Here is a 23,645-nt window from a genome sequence, read left to right as displayed (position 1 = left end):
GGGTATACTTTTATTTTAAAAAAATCAATTTTTCAAAATAGTTTATAACGCACAAAAAGGCGACCAGAAAATTGGGGCAGCGAGCCACTGAAGTGCTATGATGGAAAAATCTTCAACCAAGCCGGGCGGCCTCCAGTCCAGAGGGTGCAGGATTACAACTCCCATCACTCTCGCCAGCACAGGTTTGAGTTTCTTTGGCAGCAGACAAAATTTCAAGGAGTTAAGCCAAGGCAATTCAGCTTGCAAACTGGACCCACTGAGTCGCGAGGCGATAGTTGGAACGGGACTCGGGGCTAAGGAATGCCAGCTCGCCCTCTCCCTCCTCCACCCCCCCACTTTACCTAGTCTGCCGAAACTCTCCGACAAAGTTCGCCGTAACTTTTTCATTCTGCTAAGTTTCTCGGCCGGCTGCTGCGAGTCGAGCAAGTCGCACATCGGGCTCCACGGGCCGAGCGCCCCAAGACAACGCGACGCCTGGCGGATCACCAGAGGGACGGATACCGCCGCTGCTGCTGCTGCTGCAAGAAGAGGTTGCCGCCGCGCAGCTCACCCTCCCTGGCCGAACCCGAAAAACCCCGCTTCTTCTAGCTAGTGCTGGAAAGGAGCAGGAGAGCCGCTAGGACTGCCTTGTCCTCGCCCATAGCGAGTTTTCCCCAGCTTTGGAAATTGGGCAATAGGCTGCAGAAGACAATGAGGGGCGGAGGAGGAAAGGCAAGGCGGTGGAAGCGGAGTCTCTCTAGTAGGGGGAGAGAAGCATGGGGAGGGAGGGACGTCGGGGAAAGGAGATTAAAAGACCTGGGATGGAGGGAGGAAAGTGGGGGGGAGAGGAAGAAGAGGACAGCAAAGGGCTGCCAGGAGGGACGACCCGGAGAACAGCAGGAGGAGGAGGAGAGGGAGGGACGGGGAAGAGAAGGCTGCAGCCGGGAACGGCACGGGAAGGGAAGCTGCCTGCCTGTCCCGGGAGCAGCAGGAGCCGCGCGTGCAGCCGCGAGCCAAAGGGCAACCCCCGCGCTCCCCAACCCCAAAGCGGCTCTGCGCCCCCGCCCGCCCCGCGTTCTCCCCTAAAGGCGGAGGCCGCCCATCCACCCTCGCCCCGCCTCCCTCTCCCCTCTCCGCCGCCTCATTGGCCGCAGCGGCGAACGCCGGCTCGCCGGAGAGTTTCTCTCGCACGCGCTCTGGCGCGTTTCTTGTTTCCCCTCTTGGTGCCCTTTTCCTTTTCCGAAGTGCTGGGCGATGTCGAGCTGCGGGGGGTGGAGTGGGCGGGAACCTGAGCCCAGCTGCCGAAGTAAGAAGTAATTGCCCCCTTTTGGAGCATCGTTTAACTGATTGTTGAGAACGTTGAAAACCATCTTTCCAAAGTACCAGTTTTAGGTCTTTGTGTGTGTGTGTGTATCTAACCCACAGTAGTTTTCCCTGTCTTAATAAGAGAGCGACCCCCAATATAAATTAGGTCCCGCCTTCCTTCCTTTCGGTTTTGCTTTGTGATGAATATGAGTTAAAGGCTCGGTTTATGCAATTAGAATATTTAGAATAAAGTCTCCCTGGAGTTGAGTTGAGTTCAACCCAGAGGATTACAGGGACCTGTTGTTTCCCAGCAACGACACTTCGCTTAGGGAAGTTAATCGACTCTTGGCTGCCTGGCGATGCTTTCTGGACTTCTTGACTTCCCATTTCAGTCCTAGCCCTGACATTTCTTCCATTTATAGTGTCAGTGCAGAAGACCGTTGTTTTTTCGAGGAACTTAATGACATGTTTTGATTTCACCTTTGTATTAAGAAAAGTCTGTAAATTTAGAGTTCATTCTGAGCTAATCTACCTGTTTTTGATTCTTGTTTATTGAAGGGGGATGGGCAGAATTACTAGTTTCAAAGCTGCTGTTGCTGTGAAAGGCTCACACTCTGGATTTCCATGCCAGGGTCATGTGCCAGTCAGTTAAGCTCAGGTTTTAGAGTCTCTTGACTATCAATTTTTGATAAAAACTGTGGGGTTGTTGTTATTTGTGGGGACTCGGGAGCTTCTGCAACTGAACCTAGCTTTGTGTACTGTTGAAAATTTGGCAGCCCCTGGAGTACCTCTGCTGTTATTGAGGAGCTCCTAACATCTTGTAAGAAATATGGGTGTTATCTTGCTTGGCATGTATGCTTTTAATATTTTTGTTTTTAACCCTGTTTGCTTGAGTTAGTAATAAAGCTTAAAATCTATTTACTGGAATATTCCTTGTCTCTGGATACAAAAGAATCAATTGCCTGGGCATCTGAACACTTCCCTGATACTTGGCAAAATACCATTTGAGTATTGACCAGCTGTGATTATACCTAGCCAAGATGGAACAGAGCCTTGCAAAATAGAAAGAGGCACATGAATCTATTGCTTTAAATTCTCCCTCTTTCTTAAATAAAGGTTTTTTGGGGAATAGGACACCTAGTGATCATCTGGTTCAAACTTGCAGTTTTCTTGCCAACATTTTATAAGTGGTGTGTTATTGCTTTCTTCCTAGGGCTGACAGACAATGACTGGCTTTGTGCTTAAGAGGTTATTAGAACTCATCCTTTTCAGTTGTAGCCTGATGCTTTAACCACTACATTAAACTGGCTCTCTAAAATGGATCTGCTGTATATATAAATAATGCTGGGTGCAACACAAAGTCTGGATTCATCCCAATATGCTAAGCTAAAATTTGGTTTATTTATGGTTTAATGTATTGTGTAAACCCAGCCAAATTATGGTTTACCCAATAAAATATGTTTAAGCAAAGACTGATTGAACTCTGCTTGAACCAGTAGCCCTTTTGCTAGCACTAATTGAAAACATTTTTTTTATTGCACACAGTCCAACTCCTCAAGTTGGGGATGGGATTTATGCGTCATGCTAAACAATATTGTATGTAATCTCAAAAGGTTGAGCTCAAAGCCACAAACATTGATTTACAAACTGTGTATCATGGTAGACCACAAACAAGCAAACCACATTATGGATTAGCATGATGTGTGAGCTCAGGCAGTTTGATTCTATTTTAGTGTAAGTATATAAACCTACCTAATTCTGACTTATAACATAGTTAATCATACTGACTTAGGAAAAAACCATGAACTTGCAAATGTGTTTCAAAGTTGTTTGATGTTAAAAATGGTGTGAAATAAAGTGTGCCAACCAATACTGTAGGATTTGAAAGTAAGTTCTTGTTTTCCCTAATGCTATTGTGTTCTTACTCAATTTTAAAGAAATGGATTAGCCCATAGATATACATTTAACATTCCCTTTTAAGCTTTTTGGTAATGCAAATATGACCCTTTTCTTACTTAGCAAGCATTCATAAAAGGCAGTTTAAATACATTTTTCAGTTCAGGCATTCTCACAGAAGATGCTGTGTGCTTGAGAATAATTTGTTAGCCCCCACACCAATATGAAGTACAAACTAGCAAAGTATATAAATTATGTATTAATTGACTAAGTGAATGATAAAATTTAAAATTTATTAATGTAGTCTATAGAATTCCACTGATTCATCCTTGCCCTATAGTTTCAGTCTTCTTGCAATAAATATAACTTTATCATAAATTCTAGAGTCACATTATCTAAGATTTATGATTTATTTAATGATATTGTAGCTTGGCTGAATTCACACAATTATAAAGTGCAGTTTATAAACCCTATATAGGATAAATTCACATTGAGACCAATAGTGGGTTCCACTTACCTTCACTACCGTTTCGGAACTGTGAGCGCATGTTTGAATGCACTTGCTTCGCTCAAACACAGTGCTTATGTGCATGCACAGAGCATCGATGATGATGTCCGGGCACGTGGGTGGAACCTTCCACTGCCCCCTGTACCAGTTCACCCAAACTGGGGCGAACCAGTAGAAACCCACCCCTGATTGAGATATATACTAGGCCAGTGGACCCCAACCTTTTTGGCACCAAGGATCGGTTTCATGAAAGACAATTTTTCCACGGAGTGTGTGTATGGATCTTTCATGTGCAATCTAGATCCCACTAATGGGCAGCTGTAGTTTTGCTTGCTCACCCACCACTCACCTCCAGCTGTGTGGCCCAATTCCTAACAGGCATGGATCACTACCAGTCCATGGTCTAGGACTTTGGGACCCCTGGAAAGACAAACACATTTTAATTAGGTCTATTACAGGCAATCCCCAGTTAAAAACAACACTTATGGATAATTCATACAAATGGGCTGTCTCTTGAAGATGTAATTTTTTATTAATAAAAGCCTGTTTTCAGTGGTTTTTAGCAATTCACCAGTTCAAGAAAGGATATCGCGAACTCTCATTTTTAGTAATATGCAGCCTATTCATAAGTACAAGTGTCAATTAACAAACAAATTTGAATCAAAGGCAGATTTAAGAATGGGACTCTATCTTAACCCAGGGACTGCTTATATATAAATCCAGATTTCATGGATATGATATTGTTCAGTGAGTCATTTGAATTAATGAGTACATCATAGCTGAGTTAACTATCATTAAATTTATCACGCAAAACCCTGTCAAAGCTGGGCAAACCATATAGCTAAATGTAATATGTAAAGCCAGCCAAAGACTTGGGTATATGCAGAAGGAAAGGGAAGAGTGATGTCGTATATAAGGAAGGGGGAGAGTGATGTTGCATGTATATATCAGGTGTGATGTTATTGTGGCCTCTATCTGCATATGGAGAAGGGGACATGCTTTTATATATACCCACAGAGAGTGTGAGACAGAGGAAAATGAAAAATATTTGGAACAATAGATGTCAAGATCCCTTACTATTGTCCATATTGTTTGAGGTTGCTAGAGCAACATTATATAGACACTTGTGTTACCCAGTCCCTAGTTTATCAGGTTTAATTATCTCAATGATACTTACAATGGCCCTTTAAAATAAAGCCGAATTGCACAACCTATATATACTATATACTAATACCGTGTTTCCCCAAAAATAAGACCCTGTCTTATATTTTTCTAAACCCTGAAATAAACGCTTGGTCTTATTTTTGAGATCTTATTATTTTGGGCCATGTGGAGCAAGATGCCATTTTACCTGATTTCCAGCTCTGCATTTAAATATTTTCAGGGAGGGCTTTTTTTCAGGGGATGGCTTATTTTAGTACATGCACTCAAAAGCTCGATTGGGCTTATTATCAGGAGGTGTCTTATTTTCGGGGAAGCAGGGTATCCATCCATACAGCCAATTTGATATCATGTTTAATCCCGGCATTAGAGATTGGGGGGAGGGATCTGTAAATATCTCAGCAGGGAAAAATGCTGGTCTGGATCTCCTTAGTCTTGGACTAAGATTAAGAACATCATAATTTATCTCAGTCAACTCTATGTTCAATTGTTTGTTTTTTTCATGCTATCCTGAGGAGCTCAGAACATGGTCACTGGTTAGTTCTTTTTATCTTTTTAACACATCTAACCCAGGATCAGCTTTAAATTTATTTAACCATCCAAAGCAATTTAGAGCAATTTTCATTTAAAACACAAAGTATAACAACAAATTTTCTAAAACATATAAAATTGCAGGGTGGACAAATGGTAAAATTACATAACACAATCGTATACAGCGAGAGATGAATAATTCCCTAGAATATAATTTAAATTTAATATTTAAATTTAAATTTAATATTTAATATAGTATTCCCAAAGCAGAACCTCTCTCATCAACTGGTATTATAGGTTGCTCATTTTTACCACTTCTGCACAAATCCTGCAGAGTTTTAGTTGCTAGATAGAGAGACACAGAAGACTAGAATAGAATGTTAAGTCATAGTTCATTTAACTATATTTTATTGAAGTAATCATGGTGTCCAGAGTCATAACAAACAAAATAAAACAAAGAAAAATTGGCTCCTGTTTTAAGTGAATCTAGTCTTGCGTGCCTCCCTTATCCTTTCCTCTTCTCTTGTTGACTGTGGCTCTCACTAAAGTAACACCAAACAAAGTATATAGCATAGATTGCAATTTTAAAAATGGAAGGATTTTCACATTAAATGGTTCCTGTACAGTGTTGCACTATATTTTACTCACTCACTCTATATGGAAGAACTGCATTCTTAGTTCATTGCTGTGGAATGCTACATCAGGTCTCTTCTGAGTACAATAATTGAAAGCATATTTTTCAAGAATGAATAGAAGTAGATTGGACATACATAGTTTTGACAGAAGTTTCAGGTATCTAAGTGATCATATAATGGCATTGTTTGGGGATTTATTGCAAACTGAACAAGGAAGGCTAGATTTGTACTAAGTGGAACATTCCCAACTATACTTCTAATGTAATTTATAATGGATAAACGTTATAGCTAACATTCTACAAATGCATTACATCAACTTTTTATTCTGTCCAGTGAACAAATGCTGAATAAATAAAATAAACAGAAATGTTCTAGAGATGTCAAGCTGTGAACAAGAATTGTATGAAAAGTTCAATGTGGCATTCAAATAAACCTAGCTCTCTTAGGGTTGTTGTTTTTTTAATTTTCCAATCAATCTTAGGTGACTATCACTGAACAAAAACTATATTGGGAACAGATACAGGGAACAGAACTGGTTTTACTGCCTCTGTTATCTGGCATTCAGCCACTGCCACTGTAAATGTCAGGAGTGCCGTTATAATGAAGATTGAAAGTCCTGGACCAGGTCATAAAGAGGACATGGTAGCAGTATTTTCTTCCATAATGTGGTCTGCAGCACATTTCTGCTAGCTAGAAGAGAGCTGTGAAAAAAAAGAGCTGGCTATGCACTATATCCTTTTAGGGATTGCATACTTTCCATGCTCAGCATATTGTTCTTGTTCCTTAGCCTGCTTTATCCTCAAATCTTCCAGAGGCCGAGTGAGTGCAATATTATTCATGTAACTCATATTGGTCAAATGCTACTCAAACAGAAACATCTTTGGGGGTGCTAATGATATCCTTTAGTGCAGGGGTGTCAAACCTGATTTCATTGAGGGCTGATCAGGGTTGTGTTTTACCTCAGGGGGACTGGGGCATGGCCAGGGTGAGCATGGCCATCTCAACATCACTCGTGTCGGGGGCACCTATGGTAGCCTGAGTGTTCTGCCAGCGAAAGCAGAGCTCCATTTTCACTGGCAGAGGCACCATGGGCTGGTTCTCTACTATTTCCAGGGCAGTCCCATGGGCCAGATCTAAGCACCCCATGGGCCAGATCTGGCCTGTGGGCCTTGAGTTTGACACCCCTACTTTAGTGAATGAGCTTTTGGGGTCTTTACTGAAGAGCCAGTTTGGTGTAGAATTTAAAGTTCTGGCCTAAAACCCAGGTGACTCTGAATTCTATTTCCCCCTTAACAATAAAAGCTGATTGGGCATTCACTCTCTCTCAGCCCAATTTAACTCACAGGGTTGTGCTGGAAAAAATATGAAGAGGAAGACCTATTATTAATTCTCACCTTGAGTTACTTGTAAAGTAATAGAGGCAGGAAAAAAATCAAATAAATAAAACTGCATAGGAAAATAATTCTATAGCTACTTGAACCATTTCACTATGGGAAGATAAGTGGCTTTGCTAACAGTAACAAAATGATGTATGGGCTTGATTTTTGTCAAACTAACACAGTTCAAATTACTAGAAAGCAAATTTTCAATAGCTTTTAAAAATATAGGGGTTCAAAGAAAAAAAAAAGCCCTGAAGAAATATAATGTTTAGGCTGACACTAATTATTGCTTAGACTCAAAAGACTGAGTTCTGCATGCATTTCTTCACTTTTCTAGATATACATTTGCAGTAATAGGCATTGGGTAAACTGTCTCAATTGAAATATTCAGTTTGAAGAACTTTGCAGGCAGGTGTCCAAATCCACCATAAAACATGAAAAGGCTGATAGAGCTCACTATTATGCCAGGCTCAGAGCCAGCCGAATCAATCCAAAAAGTATCAGAGCAAAGAGACTGAATGTTTTAAGAAGAACCACAAGAGGGAATCCAGGAAAGCAATAAAAAAAAATTATAACGCAAAAAGTCCTTTTACTTGTTGGCAATACCATCTATTAGCAGAAGTTTGGATGCACTTAGCTACTTAAGATATTTGAGGAACTGTCAAATCAGCTTCATGGGTGGGTATAGATTACAGAAAGAGCTCATATCTTTAGCAAGAACTGATTCACATTGCATTTTGAAATCCTTAACTAGAAATATGTAGAAATTACCAAAAAAAAAAAAAAAAAAAAAAAAGCAGATAACACAAACCTGGGTTCTTGACTGGTACTGTCTAGTATAATTTATCTGTACACCCTACTTGAAAGATACTGCGAGTTATAGTAATCAATAATTTATTGAGTCACTTGACGTAGTTTGAATGCTGTCTTTGCCAGCTGCCCCAGGAGGGTGTTAAAGGTATGATTCAGTGCTTTGTTTACATCAAACACGAATGCATTGTGTATAGTACACATTGAAAGGTTTATTTAGGAAGAAGAGATCATACCCAAAAGAAGTTGCCATTCTATCCTGAACTGTGGTACCTTGAGTTAGTTAATAAGATTTTATTTATCTGGAATCTGGTTCATAGAATTAGTCAAGCTTGCATTTTTACAAACTATATATTCCATTATGCATTTACAACCTCAATATGAAAGTAACATTGTTATGTGTGATGCCTGATGGGAGCCTGAATGGTGTGTAAGCATTCCAACAGTGCTAAGTGAGCCCCCCCACCCCAAATCATGGTTTTGCAGCTATAGAAAAATCTTGAACACCCAGGAAGCCCAGGAAGTGGGGGAGTGAGAATAGGGAAGATGGAAAAGAAGTCTGATAGCAATGAGTAATGCTACCTGGGCGTGTCATCTTCTTTTGGTTTGACACAACTTTTTGTGTCTTTAATTATCATCCAGAAGCAGCCAGCCAAGCACATAATACACAGAACTACAGATACTTATTTTCTTATTGTTACATTTAAAATAGTACCCTTTTGCACAATAAAAGAGATACAAAAGATCAGTAGAATAGGAATAAATTGCATCTTTTTATGTCTATAGTCATCCTTAACCTTGAAGTTTATATGTGGCATACTACATCATATCTAGTAAACAGTTGTTCTTTGGTCATTTGTTCTTGGCTTGATTGTATTAGAAATAGTGTACATCCCTTGTGTGTGGTGGGGGGCATGAAGGGGTTATAGTTACAGTGACCATCAGGAGACACTGTTTCAACCTTATTGAAAATTCTCATACAAAGACACCCAGATGTTATTTTACAAGGTTGAAGCCCTCTCCTACAGATTAAATTCATGAACCCTAGATGAATATATACAGTGCATTAGTTTTAGGAGCAGGGTGATTATTATTATTATTATAACATAGCATCTCTTCCCTTTATTCTAAGAGTTTTAAAGATGATGAAATGAATATACCAGTCTAATAGCATTATTAAACACAGAGAAGCAGGTGCCAAATTTAAAATACTTAATAGTGGCCAGGAAGTAGAGAGGTACTAGTAAAAGTCACAACTCACAAATGCAGTCTCGCCCTCTAAAAGAAGTCCTTCTAAGACCTAATATTATCTAGCTATAATAGTCCTACGGTGGCAGTGCTGTGCCTTTAAGCTCACATTCATGTTATGTTAATTTATTTTATGAGCCAGATGTTTCCATTGTTAGTGTGATTTCATAGTCAATGCTTTTTTAAAAAAGTCATATTTGTCCAAAAAATATTTCATTCTCAGTAGATTTAATCATGACAGCATGTTATTATGAAACATAATAGATTTTATAAAGAAACTGATTTTTATATTAATATTACAAGTGCTGGAACTGAAATTTCCTCTTTTGTGATTCATCAGTCTGTATATAGATGTAGAGATATTGATATAAATACAAAAAGCAGGCTAGTTAGAGCAACAGCCTTCCCTGCAGTGATGTATGGGTTTGAGAGTGGACACTAAGAATGGCTGATTGAAGAAGAATTGATACCTTTGAACTGTGGTGCTGGTGTAAATTATTGCATATACCATAGACAGCTGGAGTAACTAACAGAGAGATATTAAATCATATAAAACCAAACACTTTATTGGAAGCTAACATCATATGACGTCTGATTAACTTTGGCAGTGTCATGCGTGCAAATTAATTTGAGAAGGCAATAATGCTAGGAATGGTTAGTGGAACAAGAAGAAGGGGCAAGCCACATGCTGGCTTGATAACATAGAACACTTGTCTTTAAAAGTCCCCACGAGTCAGACTCAATTAAATGGTTAAAACAACAACAACATATAGATGTAATGAGATGCAACCAGTGGTGGGATTTAGCCAGTTTGCACCACTTAGAGAGAACCAGTTGTTAACTTTCTGAGCAGTTTGGCAAACTGGTGGTTGGAAGAAATCATTAGGGCGGAGAACCAGTTGTTAAATTACTTGAATCCCACCACTGGATGCGACTGTCATTAATGTTGCAGGTTACATTATAGATTGGGTAAAATCTATCAAGTTACACACCTTTTTCTTACAGTTTATGAAAACAGATGCCTGTTTGAAAGGTTGGCGACAAAACATTAACTCCAAGGGCTTTGCAAGATGGAGTTGAAGAAAAAGAGAAACAGAAAGAATTTTCTTCTCTATTCCACAAACTTTTTTTCTGTATGATTTGAAGTCCTTGTATCAGGTTGAATCAGTCAGGCTGAAAATCAAAAGCCTGTCAAATATAGTATCAATGTAATAATATATTTTATAAGAGTATATCAGGGCTCCCAGGAGATGCCAAATGTAGGAATATGACAGGCCAGCTAAAGGGACACTATGGTACCTTCTGCTGAAGAACAATTCAACTTCAAACAATGAAGTATAAAGAAGAATGGAACAGTGGCAGAACTCCATGATTTCCATACAGATCACATATTCAGTCTTTGTCACCTTCAGGCAAAGTTATAAAAAGCTGCATTGCCAGGCAGCAGCTGGTTCATATATTGTGCAAAGCAAAGATGCATTTTTGCTATGGCTTGTTGAACAAATTACAGTAGCCTGAGTTATCCACTTATGGGCTTACAAAATATATTGTTTAGTTTCATGTGTTACCAGTCAGTATCTACTTCATATATTGTGCAAAGCAAAGCTGTATTTTCGCTTGTGTTTTTTTTTTTAACAAATTGCAGTGGCCTTATTTACACTCATCATATGGGCAAATGACCAAGTGGTATACCTATTCCTATCAGGGATTTTCTGTGATTTTAAAACACAATATTTTATTAATGATTTATAAACAAGACACCTGATTTAATATCATTCTTTCAACCAAGAGATCACTCTGTAGTACCCATACATAAATATAATACATATTTTTTTTGTGAAGCAATACTAGGCAAACAGAACTAAAATGTTCTGTTTTAAGAATAACTTAGAATCCTATATCCAAAAAACAATTAAGACACTCTTGGAAACATATTGTTAAGGCCTAGATGGGAATTCCAAGATCAGAAAACACGTCCTTTGATAACCTGTCTTACTGTGGAGACACAAGCAGAACATTGGAACTCCTATACCAAATGTCCTTATTGCTATAAAATATCAGAACTTCTCAAGTTTTTGTTTTTTTTAATTGCTTTTAAAATATCATTTGTAAATGTTAGCAAGCCATATTTATGTCAAGGGCATTTGGAATGAAATGAGAGAAAAAGCAAAGAAGGATACATTTTAAATCTTTAAAATCCAATCTCCTATTTTAAAAAATTCCATTTGGGCTTAAAATTTCAGAAGAAAATGCATGGCATATTTATAACATCTTTGTAATTTGTGCAGGATCAGGAAAATCCTAGCTACTGGCAAACTGGTTTCTCAGATATTTATGATAATCTTCAATTCCTCTAAAAACAACACTTGATTCAAGCCAGTAGCTCTATGGATGTACCCATGTCATATTTTTTTTGGCAATGATATATACATTTTTCTATTACTGCCTCATGGAATGTTCCTACTTTTCAGTTTAGCCTACAGCCCTGCTATTCTGTCCTCCAAGTACTGCTTATCAACCCCAGGTAAGGTCAACCAGATGCTACTAACAGCTTTGGTTTCGTTTAACTATAGTTCAAAACTATAGGTCTGTACGAGTTATCATTTGCTGCTAAAAATTCTAATTTCTGATTAAATTAAAAAAACCTTGTCCCTTTTCCCTAAGACTTTTTTCAAAACTACATTTTCTTTTATTATACTATGGTTTTTCCCTCTTGGCCAGAGTGATAAGAACAAGATTAAATTCAACATATTCAAGTGCTTTATATCTAAGGTGCAAAGAGATTGCACCAGGGATGTTACAATATTTAGACTGATGGACAAAAATAAAGATTTTCTGAGCAGGTTCTTTGCAATATGGGTAAAAGTTTATTTGCATAGGGTTGAATGCCAGTAAGAGCACCTGATGAGGAATATAAAATCTTGTCAGAGCTCCACTTGACAGCTCAGTATAAACAATTCATAAATATCATAGCCAAGGAAAATATATGCTTACGACTGTTTGCTCAACTTGAAAAGATTAAACTGTTGGATAGCAAAGATCAGTGGATTTATGCAGTTGACTCACAATGATTCTTCAGTATATATACATTTAAAATTAAGTTACTAGACCCTATAAGGCTTTTCTCACCAATCTCATATCTAGAGAGAAATTACTCATTGGAAAATTATCCGAATCAACTGCATATTTACAACCACATGTCAACTGCACAATCACTTCAGGCAAGCCATTTTCGTCATGATTCTTCATCTGCTATGCCAAGTACAATACAAATTTTGCTAATAAGGTTGGAGTAGGAAGCGAAGAAATGCTTGAGCTAATATCAGAGAAGTATCTAATGCCTAAAATATAATGTTTTCTAAATCTTTTGATCTAATTTATAGACATTGATGGTAGGTTTGTTTTTGGGTTGTTGGGTTTTGGGTTTTTTTGCTATTTTTTGTTGCGTTATTGAAAATTCATATATCTTTGAACTGGGCTGAGCATACTTCTTGAAGTCCAAGAAGTATGTAAGAAGAAGTATGTACTTACATTTTTTTTTTATTTGCATTTATATCCCGCCCTTCTCCGAAGACTCAGGGTGGCTTACACTATGTCAAGCAATAGTCTTCATCCATTTGTATATTATATACAAAGTCAACTTATTGCCCCCAACAATCTGGGTCCTCATTTTACCTACCTTATAAAGGATGGAAGGCTGAGTCAACCTTGGGCCTGGTGGGGCTTGAACCTGCAGTAATTACAAGCAGCTGCTGTTAATAACAGACTGTCTTACCAGTCTGAGCCACAGAGGCCCTACATATATTGTTGTGACAAAATAAATAAATAAAATAAATAAATTTATCAAACCCATCTCCTCAATCTACATTTAACAACTACACTACCTCTCTTTTTCTACTCTGTGGCTGGACTATATACTTTAAGGCAGGGGTCCCCAACATACTGGCCTACTACCAGGCTGAGCCTATTTGGAACCAGGCTGTACAAGTGGTGGGCTGGCGTGTATGCATGTGCACACAGCTTAATGTGTGAGCGGCAGTCCACAGTGTGCACACCCAGGCACACAGCTCAACTTGCTCACAACAGCCTGGTTTCCCTTTTCCTCTTTCTGCTAGCCTACCAAGCTACAAAGGCTGGGGGCCACTGCTTTAAGGAAACTCAGAGAAATACTAATTATTCTAGATACATAATTTCATGCTGGTTGTTCTTTAGCATGACCTCTAGGAATGGCAAATGAATCCATCATGACCACTAGTGGCTAATATTAAAAAATACCAAATGTAATGTTTTTTAAGAAATTCTCTATTAACTTCTATATTTATTTCAGAAGTGGAAATAAAGCATTATTGCCTTTTAGAAACTTTAGTCGTTAGTCATACTTAACCATGGTTATTAAAAATGGAAGTGCAACAATATCTGGAGGAACTTGAGTTTCCATATCAGTCAAAGATTGTTATGTTAGTTTGTGAATCCATTCAAGCATTTTCTTTTAGTATGATTGAAATTGTGAAAAGGAATATAGGATCTAAATAAGAAAAAAGGCACCATAATTTTTACATTTAGATTTGTTTTGCGTTTTTTAAAATGTAGATTTCACTTTGGCCACATCCATTGGGAAAAATCTAGTGTGTGATTTCTGTTGAAATGCTAGAGACATGCATGAGAACCAGGATATTGTCCAGCTTCTTATGAATTTCAATAAGATTTAGGCAGGAAATTTTCTTTATAGATAGTGTCCTTTAATGCAATCATGTATTCGCATTAGGTTTTTCTGCAAATATTTTTTTCTGCAGAATCCCCACAGCTGAAGTCTAATAAATAACCCTAGTAGTATATACATATGTGTAATTCAGCTTAAATTAAATTTCAGTTTGATCTAATATGTCTGCTAAAAAACATTAAGCTACAACATGAGCATGTTTACAGAATTTCCATATCATTCATATGCCAGAAAAAGAAGACATTGCATTTGTGTGATTAACCACTCCATTCTGAGAGCTGAGAATGGGTAAAAGCACTTACAAAATAATAAAATGAGGGAAACAAAATTATTCCTGTTTAAAACATGGTCTACTAAACAAATTAAACATTGCAGATTTAAAGATTAACTCCTAAATTATCTTTTCATCTTACCCTCTTAACATAAAATCAACACATTAAAAATGGTATAAATCTTTATAGAAATTAAATTCCTCCAAAAAGGACTAATATCTCAAAATACTTTTGTGTCCTAGATCTTTTGTCCTTTAAATTTCTGTTAATTGTTTGTTTTGAACTGTATGTCTTTTAAACAATTCATCATTTATTTTTATTTGGTTTTATTATAGAACTTGCCATGATACCTTCTGAACTATGGCAGGCAACAGGTGAAATAAATAAGCTGCACTTTGAATTCTCCAGATTTATTCTGCTACCTCTTACATTTCTTGTGGAGCACCTGATTTTCTGTGGCCAGTGCAGTGTAGCAATGGCCTGGGGAGGGTGACCCTGCTTGCTCTGTTTTTCACAAGGCAGGTCACAGAGTTACCTTGGATGACCTTGATCATCTAACCGCTTGGTCTAAAACTTGGCAACTCCAAATCTCAACCAGCAAATGCTCAGTCTTATATATAGGAAAAAAGAATCCAAACACTAAGTACATACTTGATGGATATTACCTTACAGATGACCCCCACCCCGTTAAAGACCTTGGAGTTTTCATGTCAAATGATCTAAGTGCCAAAGCCCACTGCGACTACATAGCAAAAAAGGCTCTAAGAGTTGTAAACCTAATCTTGCGTAGCTTCTTTTCCAAAAACACTACACTAGTAACCAGAGCATATAAAACATTTGCTAGACCAATTCTAGAATACAGCTCGTCTGTTTGGAACCCTCACCATATCTCTGACATCAATACAATTGAACGTGTCCAGAAATATTTTACAAGAAGAGTTCTCCATTCCTCTGTAAACAACAAAATATCTTATCCCACTAGACTTGAAATCCTAGACTTAGAAAACTTGGAACTCTGTCGCCTTCGACAAGACCTAAGTTTAACTCATAGAATCATCTATTGTAATGTCCTTCCTGTTAAAGACTACTTCAGCTTTAATTGCAATAATACAAGAGCAACCAACAGATTTAAACTTAATGTTAATCGCTTTAATCTAGATTGCAGAAAATATGACTTCTGTAACAGAATCATTAGTGTTTGGAATACTTTACCTGACTATGTGGTCTCTTCCCATAATCCTAAAAGCTTTATCCAAAAACTTTCTACTATTGACCTCACCCCATTCCTAAGAGGACCATAAGGGGCGTGCATAAGCGCACAAACGTGCTTACCGTTCCTGTCCTATTGTTTTTCTTTTCTTCTTCATATATATATATATATATATATATATATATATATATATATATATATATATATATATATATATATATATATATATATGCATGCTTATATCTCCTAATATTTACTCATATATATGTTTATATACTATATAATCTTTTTGTATGATACTTGCATATATTGTTGTGACAAAATAAATAAATAAAATAAATAAAATAAATGAATGACTGCCACTTAGCCTATCCTGCCTGATCAGGTAGCAAAAAGAAGTTGGGGGAAGCATCTAGGCATAAAATTTGTATGCTTAACCGAAGACCTTTTAAAAAAACTGTATGACAATGTAATAAATAAATAATAAATCATACTTGGTTGGTTTTGATCTATTTGCTCCCAATTGGATTCTGAGATGACAAATTTTATTATTTGAAAGGAAGTGCTGCCTCTCTTCTTATTAAAATCACACAGATTGGTAAGTGACTCTTCCATAATAAGGCAATAAAAGCATCAAAATCATTTGGGGAGTACAAGAGAGGCAAGTTATCAATTAAAGGTAAACTTCACTTAGTGACCATTTGTTCAGTGATCATTCAAAGTTATACAGAGACTGAATGAAAAGACTTGTAGCTGGTCTCAAATTGTAACCACTGCAGCCTATAGTTATGATGGTCACAGTGTCCCATGATCACTACTTCTTCAATGTTAAGCAGTCAACGGGGAATCCAGCAGGAAGTCCCAAGTTGCAGTCATGTAACATTACACCTAATTACATGATCTGATGAATAACCACAATTGGAACTGCCATCATAAATTGGTGGCATCATTATATTTTGCTTTATGACCACATCGTTCAGCTGTCACCACATTAAGAGTCATTACCTGTAGTCTCCAGTGATCTCAGCATTGGTTCTTGAAGCAATAGTGTCATTCTAGAAAAAGTTAGCATTTGTCTTGGCTAAATCCTTGCAGAATTATGGATCTAAGAGCTCTCTGGAGCTATAAATAGAGGCAGCAGATCTGCCTTTCTCTAAAGATGCAACTCTTAACAGTTTCTTGCAGCTCACTACATTTCCATGTGATTCTTACGATATTCAGGCAGATAACACTTTGCTTTCTGGCAAAATGTCATCTTCTGCTTAAAAGATTGAAGAGTTTTTAGTTTTGTGGCACTACATCATTGGAAAAACAAATCATTACAGAGAAAGAAAGACACCTAGTTTGATATTAACTAAAACACATGATTTGGGAAACAGAACATAGCTCTCTACAAAAAGAAAATACATTTATCTCAATAGAAGTACAGTTGCATCTTTCTTAAAACTTAATTTACATTCACAAGGAAAATTCTGAAAATGGTCATGATTATGCAAAATGTAGAAATGTATCTTTCCTATCCAATTCCCCCATTGATCTGGGAGGCTACAGTAGGTGCTGCATGATTGCTGCAGTCAATCGGTTTCAGGGAAGAGGTATTCTGTTCTTCTGTAAACAACTGAGCAGACTTTGTTTAATCCTATATGACTAGGTCAATCATTTACACCCACAATGCAGTGCCCTCTTCTTCATAACCAGTTGCATACATTTCTAGAAAAGGACCAGTGACTGCAAGGCTAGTGGAGTTGTAGCCAATGAAGTAGTGAAGTTTTCTCCATATATTCCTGGTGTAAGATGAACTAGAGACAGTGGATGAGGATTTGGTATTCCCTAAAACAGCATTTCTTGACCTATTAATGTAATTGGGCTCTGCCTGAAAAATCTTTGTTAAACTAGGTTGGTAGCTCACTGTGGTTATATAAACAAGGCCATTGCTATAATATTTTGCTGATAGTGAGATATGGAGATCTCAAAACATTTCACACTTTTGTAGTTCTTTGTGTTACCCCTATGTTTCATGATCTCATGAAAGCCATCAGGAAATTCCTTCTTCAATAATTTCAGATTGGTGACCTATGGATGTGTGTGATGGTGTGGTGCTGAAAGAAAACAAAAGTTGATCAAGTTAAGTGGCTGATCGGGTCAAACAGGGCAATCAAATGATTAGTCCAAAGAAAAGAGCAAGTTAGCTCTCAGTTTTCAGTTAAGTTCATTAAAATTCTTAGCTCAACTAGTCAGTGTCACACTAAAAATGTAACATCAATATATTATCACTACATATCTAAGTGATTATTATCCTAAAGAGAAGGCCTTCAGAGTGGTATCAGAAGCTTGAAACAATAAGACAAGAGTACGAAAGGACTATATAATGAACTATGCTTGCTTTTATGTTTTATAGAATACTGGTATGCATAGGTGAACTTATCCTTATTAGATCATGGGCATAATGATTTCACATTATAGCATCCATGGATTGTCTACAACAGAGATATAGTTTAAATCTGCAAAAGCTGAACTAAGCACTGAATGAGCTGCAGATTTATTTGAATGCACTAGGTATCTATAAATTTGTCAAAGTTTGGACAAAAGGTATCAGGTAGGTGTAGCAGTTGGAGAAGAGACACTGCCTATCATTTTGATTAGAATCAGAAGCTGTGATCACAGAAGACAACATGGTTGACTGTTTATAAACATGCTCCCCAAGTTTGGTTAAAAATGAAGACTGATATGTTTTTGGGAAAGCAAACATAATGGCCATATTATAAAGGGACAAAACAAGAAAGATAAAAATACTAAAATGAATACTAAAATGAGAAGAAAGTTAGAACTCTGGAAAAATACTAAGTCATTTGGGAAACCATGAGACATTTAACTTTAAGCCTGCCTCTTTCTCTTTGTTCTAGTTGTTGCTAAAACAAGTGAACTCTCATTCTAAAAAGTTTCTCTCAAATGATAAATGACCTTCAATGTTCATAAATGAGGCCGCGATGTTGAGGTGGTATTCAGCCAGTTCAGACCAGTTCAGGTGAGCCGGTAGTGTGACCCCGACCCCCTCCACCCGGGCGCAATCCCATCCTATATAACTGTTTTTGAGGCTGCCTGCATGTGCAGATGGTGCATTTGAGCAAATTGCCGTGTTTTGTGATGTCGCATGTGCTCATATTTCCAGTGCTGGGCGAACCGGTTGCTACAATATGTTAAGCCAACCTCTGGCATTGCTCTTTAAAAATGCTTTTATTTGTAATCAATTTTTCTCATTGAAACTGATTGTTTTCCTTTCATTCTGTATGTTTTATGGATTTCTCAGGTCACCCTTGCTGTAAATAAGATGATTGATAACTTGGGGTCCTCAATTTACAATCCCAATTGGGACCAGAATTTTTATTGCTACGTGATAAGGTTAAAATTCTTTGCTTAGCAATGGCAATCCAGATAGTCTCAGTTGCTATCACTAAGTGAATGCCCTAGTTGTTAGATGAGACAACTTCCTGCTGGCCTCCCACAAAGAAGTCAGTGGAAAAGCATCAGGAAGTTGCAAGCCCCCACTGCTGGTGTGGGAGGAAGCAAGAAACTGTGTGGGAAAGTCAGAGATTGTACAAAAGCCCCAGAACTACTTGGATTTTCAGCTGCAAAGCCAAGAGGCTTCTGAAATTGAGAGGTCGTAAGTATGAACAGGTTGCCAAATGCCCAGATTGCAAACTCTTGACTGTAGGAGGGGATGCTGCAGTGGCCATAACATGGGTACAGGTTATAAGTCCCTTCATTCATTACCATCATAACTTTGAATAGTCACTAGAATGAATGGTTGTAAGTCAAGGACCGTAGATGTTTCAATATTATCACCAAAAGGGATATGTGAAAATAGGAAACTGGCATATTGAGTTGGACTCTTGACTAGCAATTGCTTCCCAGATTTTTTTTATCCCTATAATGAGATGCAAGCAAAAATATTTCTTGTGAAATAACATGTTTAGGAGCTCCTACTACAGCATTTCTTAATATCTCACCTTCCAGATGCCTGTGAAAGTTATGCTGGGAATTAGTTATGTAAATTTTCAACATCCCAAGAGCCACTTTGGCACAGTGGTTAAAGTACAAGGCTAGAAAAGTAGGGGGGGGGAGGGTGGCTATGAAATCCAGTCCTGTGGTAGACATGGAGTCAGATGGTGACCCTGTATCACTAACTTTTTGCAGCCCTAGGAAGCAGGTAGGGGCAAGTCACTTCCAAAATGCTGTCAAGAAAACTGCAGATTTTTCCAGGCAGTCACTAGGAATGGAGTGATCAAGAAAGCAAGCATCTTCTTAGAAAACCAACTTGGAAAAGGCTTCTCAAAAGGCTGTTTATACATTGGCACAAGCTACAGGAAATAGCTGCCTTTGGTCATTAGTGCTCTTAAGCTTCCTGTCTCAATTCTAGGGAGCCTGGCACAGGCAACTGTGATTTGAAAAATATGTTTTTAAAAAAAAACACCAATTGCAACTAAGTATACAGGTCTAAGTTACGAAGCTAATTCTTATAAATCACCATTTTGTTCATGTTCAGAAGGGAGTACTTAGAAGATAGTACTGAACAATTTTTAATGTCTGCAAGAATAGATGTGACTATTTCCCTGTGCAGCTTAGCAAGAATCAGATATAAAGAATAAGACAATATTACATAGCTAATTGTTAGTTTGTCTTATACATGTAGACTCTGAAACAAATGTAAGAAAATCTAAGCCATTTCCCCATCTTTGCAATGTATTAATCTTAGCTGCTGTAACCCAGTTGATAAATTAGAGACAAAACTATGCCCTTAACCAAATCACACATGCTATTTTTGTCTGACTTGGAAACTCAACATTTCCATCTTCCCCCAGGCAACATTAGCTTATGTAACAACTTGAAACACATAGTATTCTCATTGCTTGATAATATATAAGCTGTTTTTCCTCTGTAAATCCAGTTCTTAAACAAATGCCACTGTCGTTAGTGTGGACTCATTCTTCCAAATGGGTGTTGTTGCCAAAACTGCCTAAAATGTGGCAAATCATGGGAGGCTGCAAGCCATGATAATGGCAAGCCACTTGCCAAGCCAGTCATGTGACCATGGGAGGATTGTTGCAATGTTTTATGACTACCAGATATGTTTTGTGGGCTGTAAAACACCCATTTTGTCATAATTTGAAATGGTTATTAACTGGGTCAAGGACTACCTGTATATTTGTGTTCTTTTCCCAAATACCCCATTTTCTTCATCTAGGCATTCTCTGAACGTAGGCAGAACCATATCCTTAATTTGTTTATTATAGTGATAATCCACATTTGCAAACATAACAAAATACAAAATTAAACGAAGTAAAACATGAAAATATTAAATTACAAAGTGATTTTTTTTAATTAATGCAATTTTCATCTGAATTAGGAAACACAGAAACATATCTTCTAGTTGTACACATATCACATCTAGGTACAAAAGCCTAAACTTTACATATCTTGAAGCCTTCTAAAGTTATTGAGGCAAAATGTCCATGATCTATCATCCTTGGTGGATTCACAAATTATCCTGAGATAATCTATATAGATGGTTGTCCAGAGAAAAGGGGGATACTAAACAGCAAGGCTAACATGGCAATCAAAAGCAGAAGGTGCAATTATATTTTCACATTAATCATTCACAAAATAAGCTCAAATGTTTACCCATCAGATTCCTAAGAGATGTTGCTAGCAGTCCAATTAACTGTTCAGGTCAAATAAAAAAATATATTTCCATAACACATGCAGCTTCCACCTTCACAAGATATCTCCAGTGAGAACTCACTACAGAAATAGTATCCAAAGCTGTAAATTCTCAAAAATCACGAATCTGGTTTAAATAAGGTGAAAGATAAACCGGCCACATTATTTCAAATGGCTTTACAAACAATTTTGGTAGATATCTCTCTACTTGAACTTTTTTTAAAAAAAAGTTTACAAAGTAGTAAATGTCTATTGCTGTAGATGTTGCATCCAGATGGAAATACACAATTGATCTGTTAAGTCTCACTGGTGGGCTTACATTGTATTTGATTGGGCAAAAACTTCGATTAACAGAACAAGGCTGTTCTTCCTTTGGCTCAACATGTCCCTTTTCACACTATTTCTGAAAGGCCATCAACTCTGCAAAGCAAATTTGATATGGGAAAACTGTGGTGAGCTATTCCTGAAAATCACATCTTCTTAATGAATATAAGTTTTCAGTTTTGTTTAGGGAACTTCAGCTGCATAATGACATGACAAAGGTTTGTTAAATACAGAGGAGGAATGCTACCCACAATAAAATGTTACAGCATGTTCTTCTGAAAAAGAAAGTATTCTACTGAAGCCACCCTGTTTCCCACCATTTTCAAATTGTTATGCAATGTTCACTATGAAGCAATTTCAGTCTTTATTAGATCATTTTTCTTCCCTGCTTAAGAAGAAAAACAGTGTTAACTATGAATATCTAAATAAAGCAGCTATGCTGTGCTTCAGATGTAAAAAGAAAAATGTACTTTTGAGTGTATATTGGATGCATATGTCCGTACCAACTTAACTATTGCTAAATCGAAGAGCCTGGGATCCTGGTACAGCTGCGAAGGTTATTTAACTGATCCACACTAAATACATTGTTGGACTGAAGGAGGAGGAACATCCATTGAGCTTCAAAGCATTTTCTTCTCTTCAAGTCTGAAGCACAGCGCAGTGAACCATTTAATGGTTCTATTTTAATTATACAGTAATAATATATTGGGAATATCTGCTTTGATAGATGTTAGGAATGATTATATACAGACAGAAATATATACAAAACATTTGTGCATTAGAAAAAACCAAGTAGATACAGTAGTTCTTGTACATTATTAGAAAAAAGTAGATAGGTAATTGCTTAGGAATGAATCAAGAACAAGACTTTTCAACACAATCTACGAATATACAGAGATCAAAATGGAAAGCTGTTAACACATGCCTAAACGGCCAGCAGATTTTTGATATAATACTGCAGATGTTTACTATCTTCTTAAATTTTATTTTTTAAAGTCAGGTGTTCATTTAGGTGGTCTCTCCTTAAGTACAAAGGATCAGGGACAATATAACCCATTGCAATCAGGATGTTTAAATACTGGAAAAAGCCAATTTCAAGAATTTGAGCTGAGACACTATGGCAGGCTGCAGTGAATAAGAGGCCATATTGAAGAATCTGATGGTGCTGAAGGTCCTGGCTAGCCAGCAAGTTTCTTTCATTTGCATCCTTTGTATTCTATTAACATAAAGGTGATGTAAGCTATGATTATGTGATACCTCACCTCTGCAGTGTCAAATATTTGCCAACACCTACTTGATACAGATTTAAAGAGCCTCTTTATTTAGCAGCATAGAAAAGATGACAGTACTGTTCCCCCTCCCCCGCCCCGCAAGTCTGTGATGTTCAAGAAAAAATAAACTCTTTACTTCAAACTTGCATTCCTCTAGGTTTTTTTTTTCTATGGGGAAAAAGAAACTGAGGCATTTTATACTACAATCATTATATGCAAATATAATACTGTTGTTTCCAAAAAGAGGAGGAAAAAAAGCAAAATAAAAATTAAGTTCTACTAAATATTTATGTACAAATTTGGTGCAATGAAAACATCAACATTTCATTTTAAGGCAGTAGTACTATTTTTTCATTCGTTTTCATATCTACTATAGGGATGGTCAGAATCCTGGAGCAGACCTAAAAAATAAAATTACAAGAAAGTATTAAGGTAGAGATAAGGAATTCTCATTTGCTGAACATGGTGGCTAATAATTATTAAGAATAGAACATCCCAATTTCTGTATGAATACAAAACAAGGGGGATTTTTGGTCATAACTGCAAACAAAATGCTTGTTGACAACCCCTCTTAGAACTGAGATAAAGAAGTTTAACTCTCCAATTTTTGGTTGATCTGTGTGTGACTTCTGATAATATGGCATTCTTCTGGCTCATCTTTATAACTGGATGAGGCAA

The 23,645-nt window shown here is 37.3% G+C and overlaps 2 protein-coding genes across 3 annotated transcripts in view; both read right to left on the bottom strand.

Moving 5' to 3' along the window:
- Positions 1–1,015, bottom strand: part of CDK14 (cyclin dependent kinase 14) — a 263,918-nt gene extending 262,903 nt beyond the window's left edge. For both annotated transcript variants that reach the window (XM_058183801.1, XM_058183802.1), the window contains exon 1: positions 342–1,015. In XM_058183801.1, coding sequence (XP_058039784.1) covers positions 342–435 — 94 coding nt within the window. In that variant the 5' untranslated portion in view covers positions 436–1,015. The remainder of the gene's footprint in view (positions 1–341) is intronic.
- Positions 1,016–21,221: 20,206 nt separating this feature from the next.
- The window catches only part of LOC131198772 (pituitary tumor-transforming gene 1 protein-interacting protein-like), a 28,121-nt gene continuing 25,697 nt past the window's right edge, over positions 21,222–23,645 (bottom strand). The window contains exon 7 of the mRNA XM_058183812.1: positions 21,222–23,368. Within this exon, the coding sequence (XP_058039795.1) occupies positions 23,319–23,368 (50 nt within the window). The 3' untranslated portion in view covers positions 21,222–23,318. The remainder of the gene's footprint in view (positions 23,369–23,645) is intronic.

This window comes from Ahaetulla prasina, chromosome 4, assembly GCF_028640845.1.
Source record: "Ahaetulla prasina isolate Xishuangbanna chromosome 4, ASM2864084v1, whole genome shotgun sequence".
Taxonomy (NCBI): Eukaryota; Metazoa; Chordata; class Lepidosauria; order Squamata; family Colubridae; genus Ahaetulla; species Ahaetulla prasina.
This window is presented reverse-complemented; position numbering and strand designations above follow the sequence as displayed.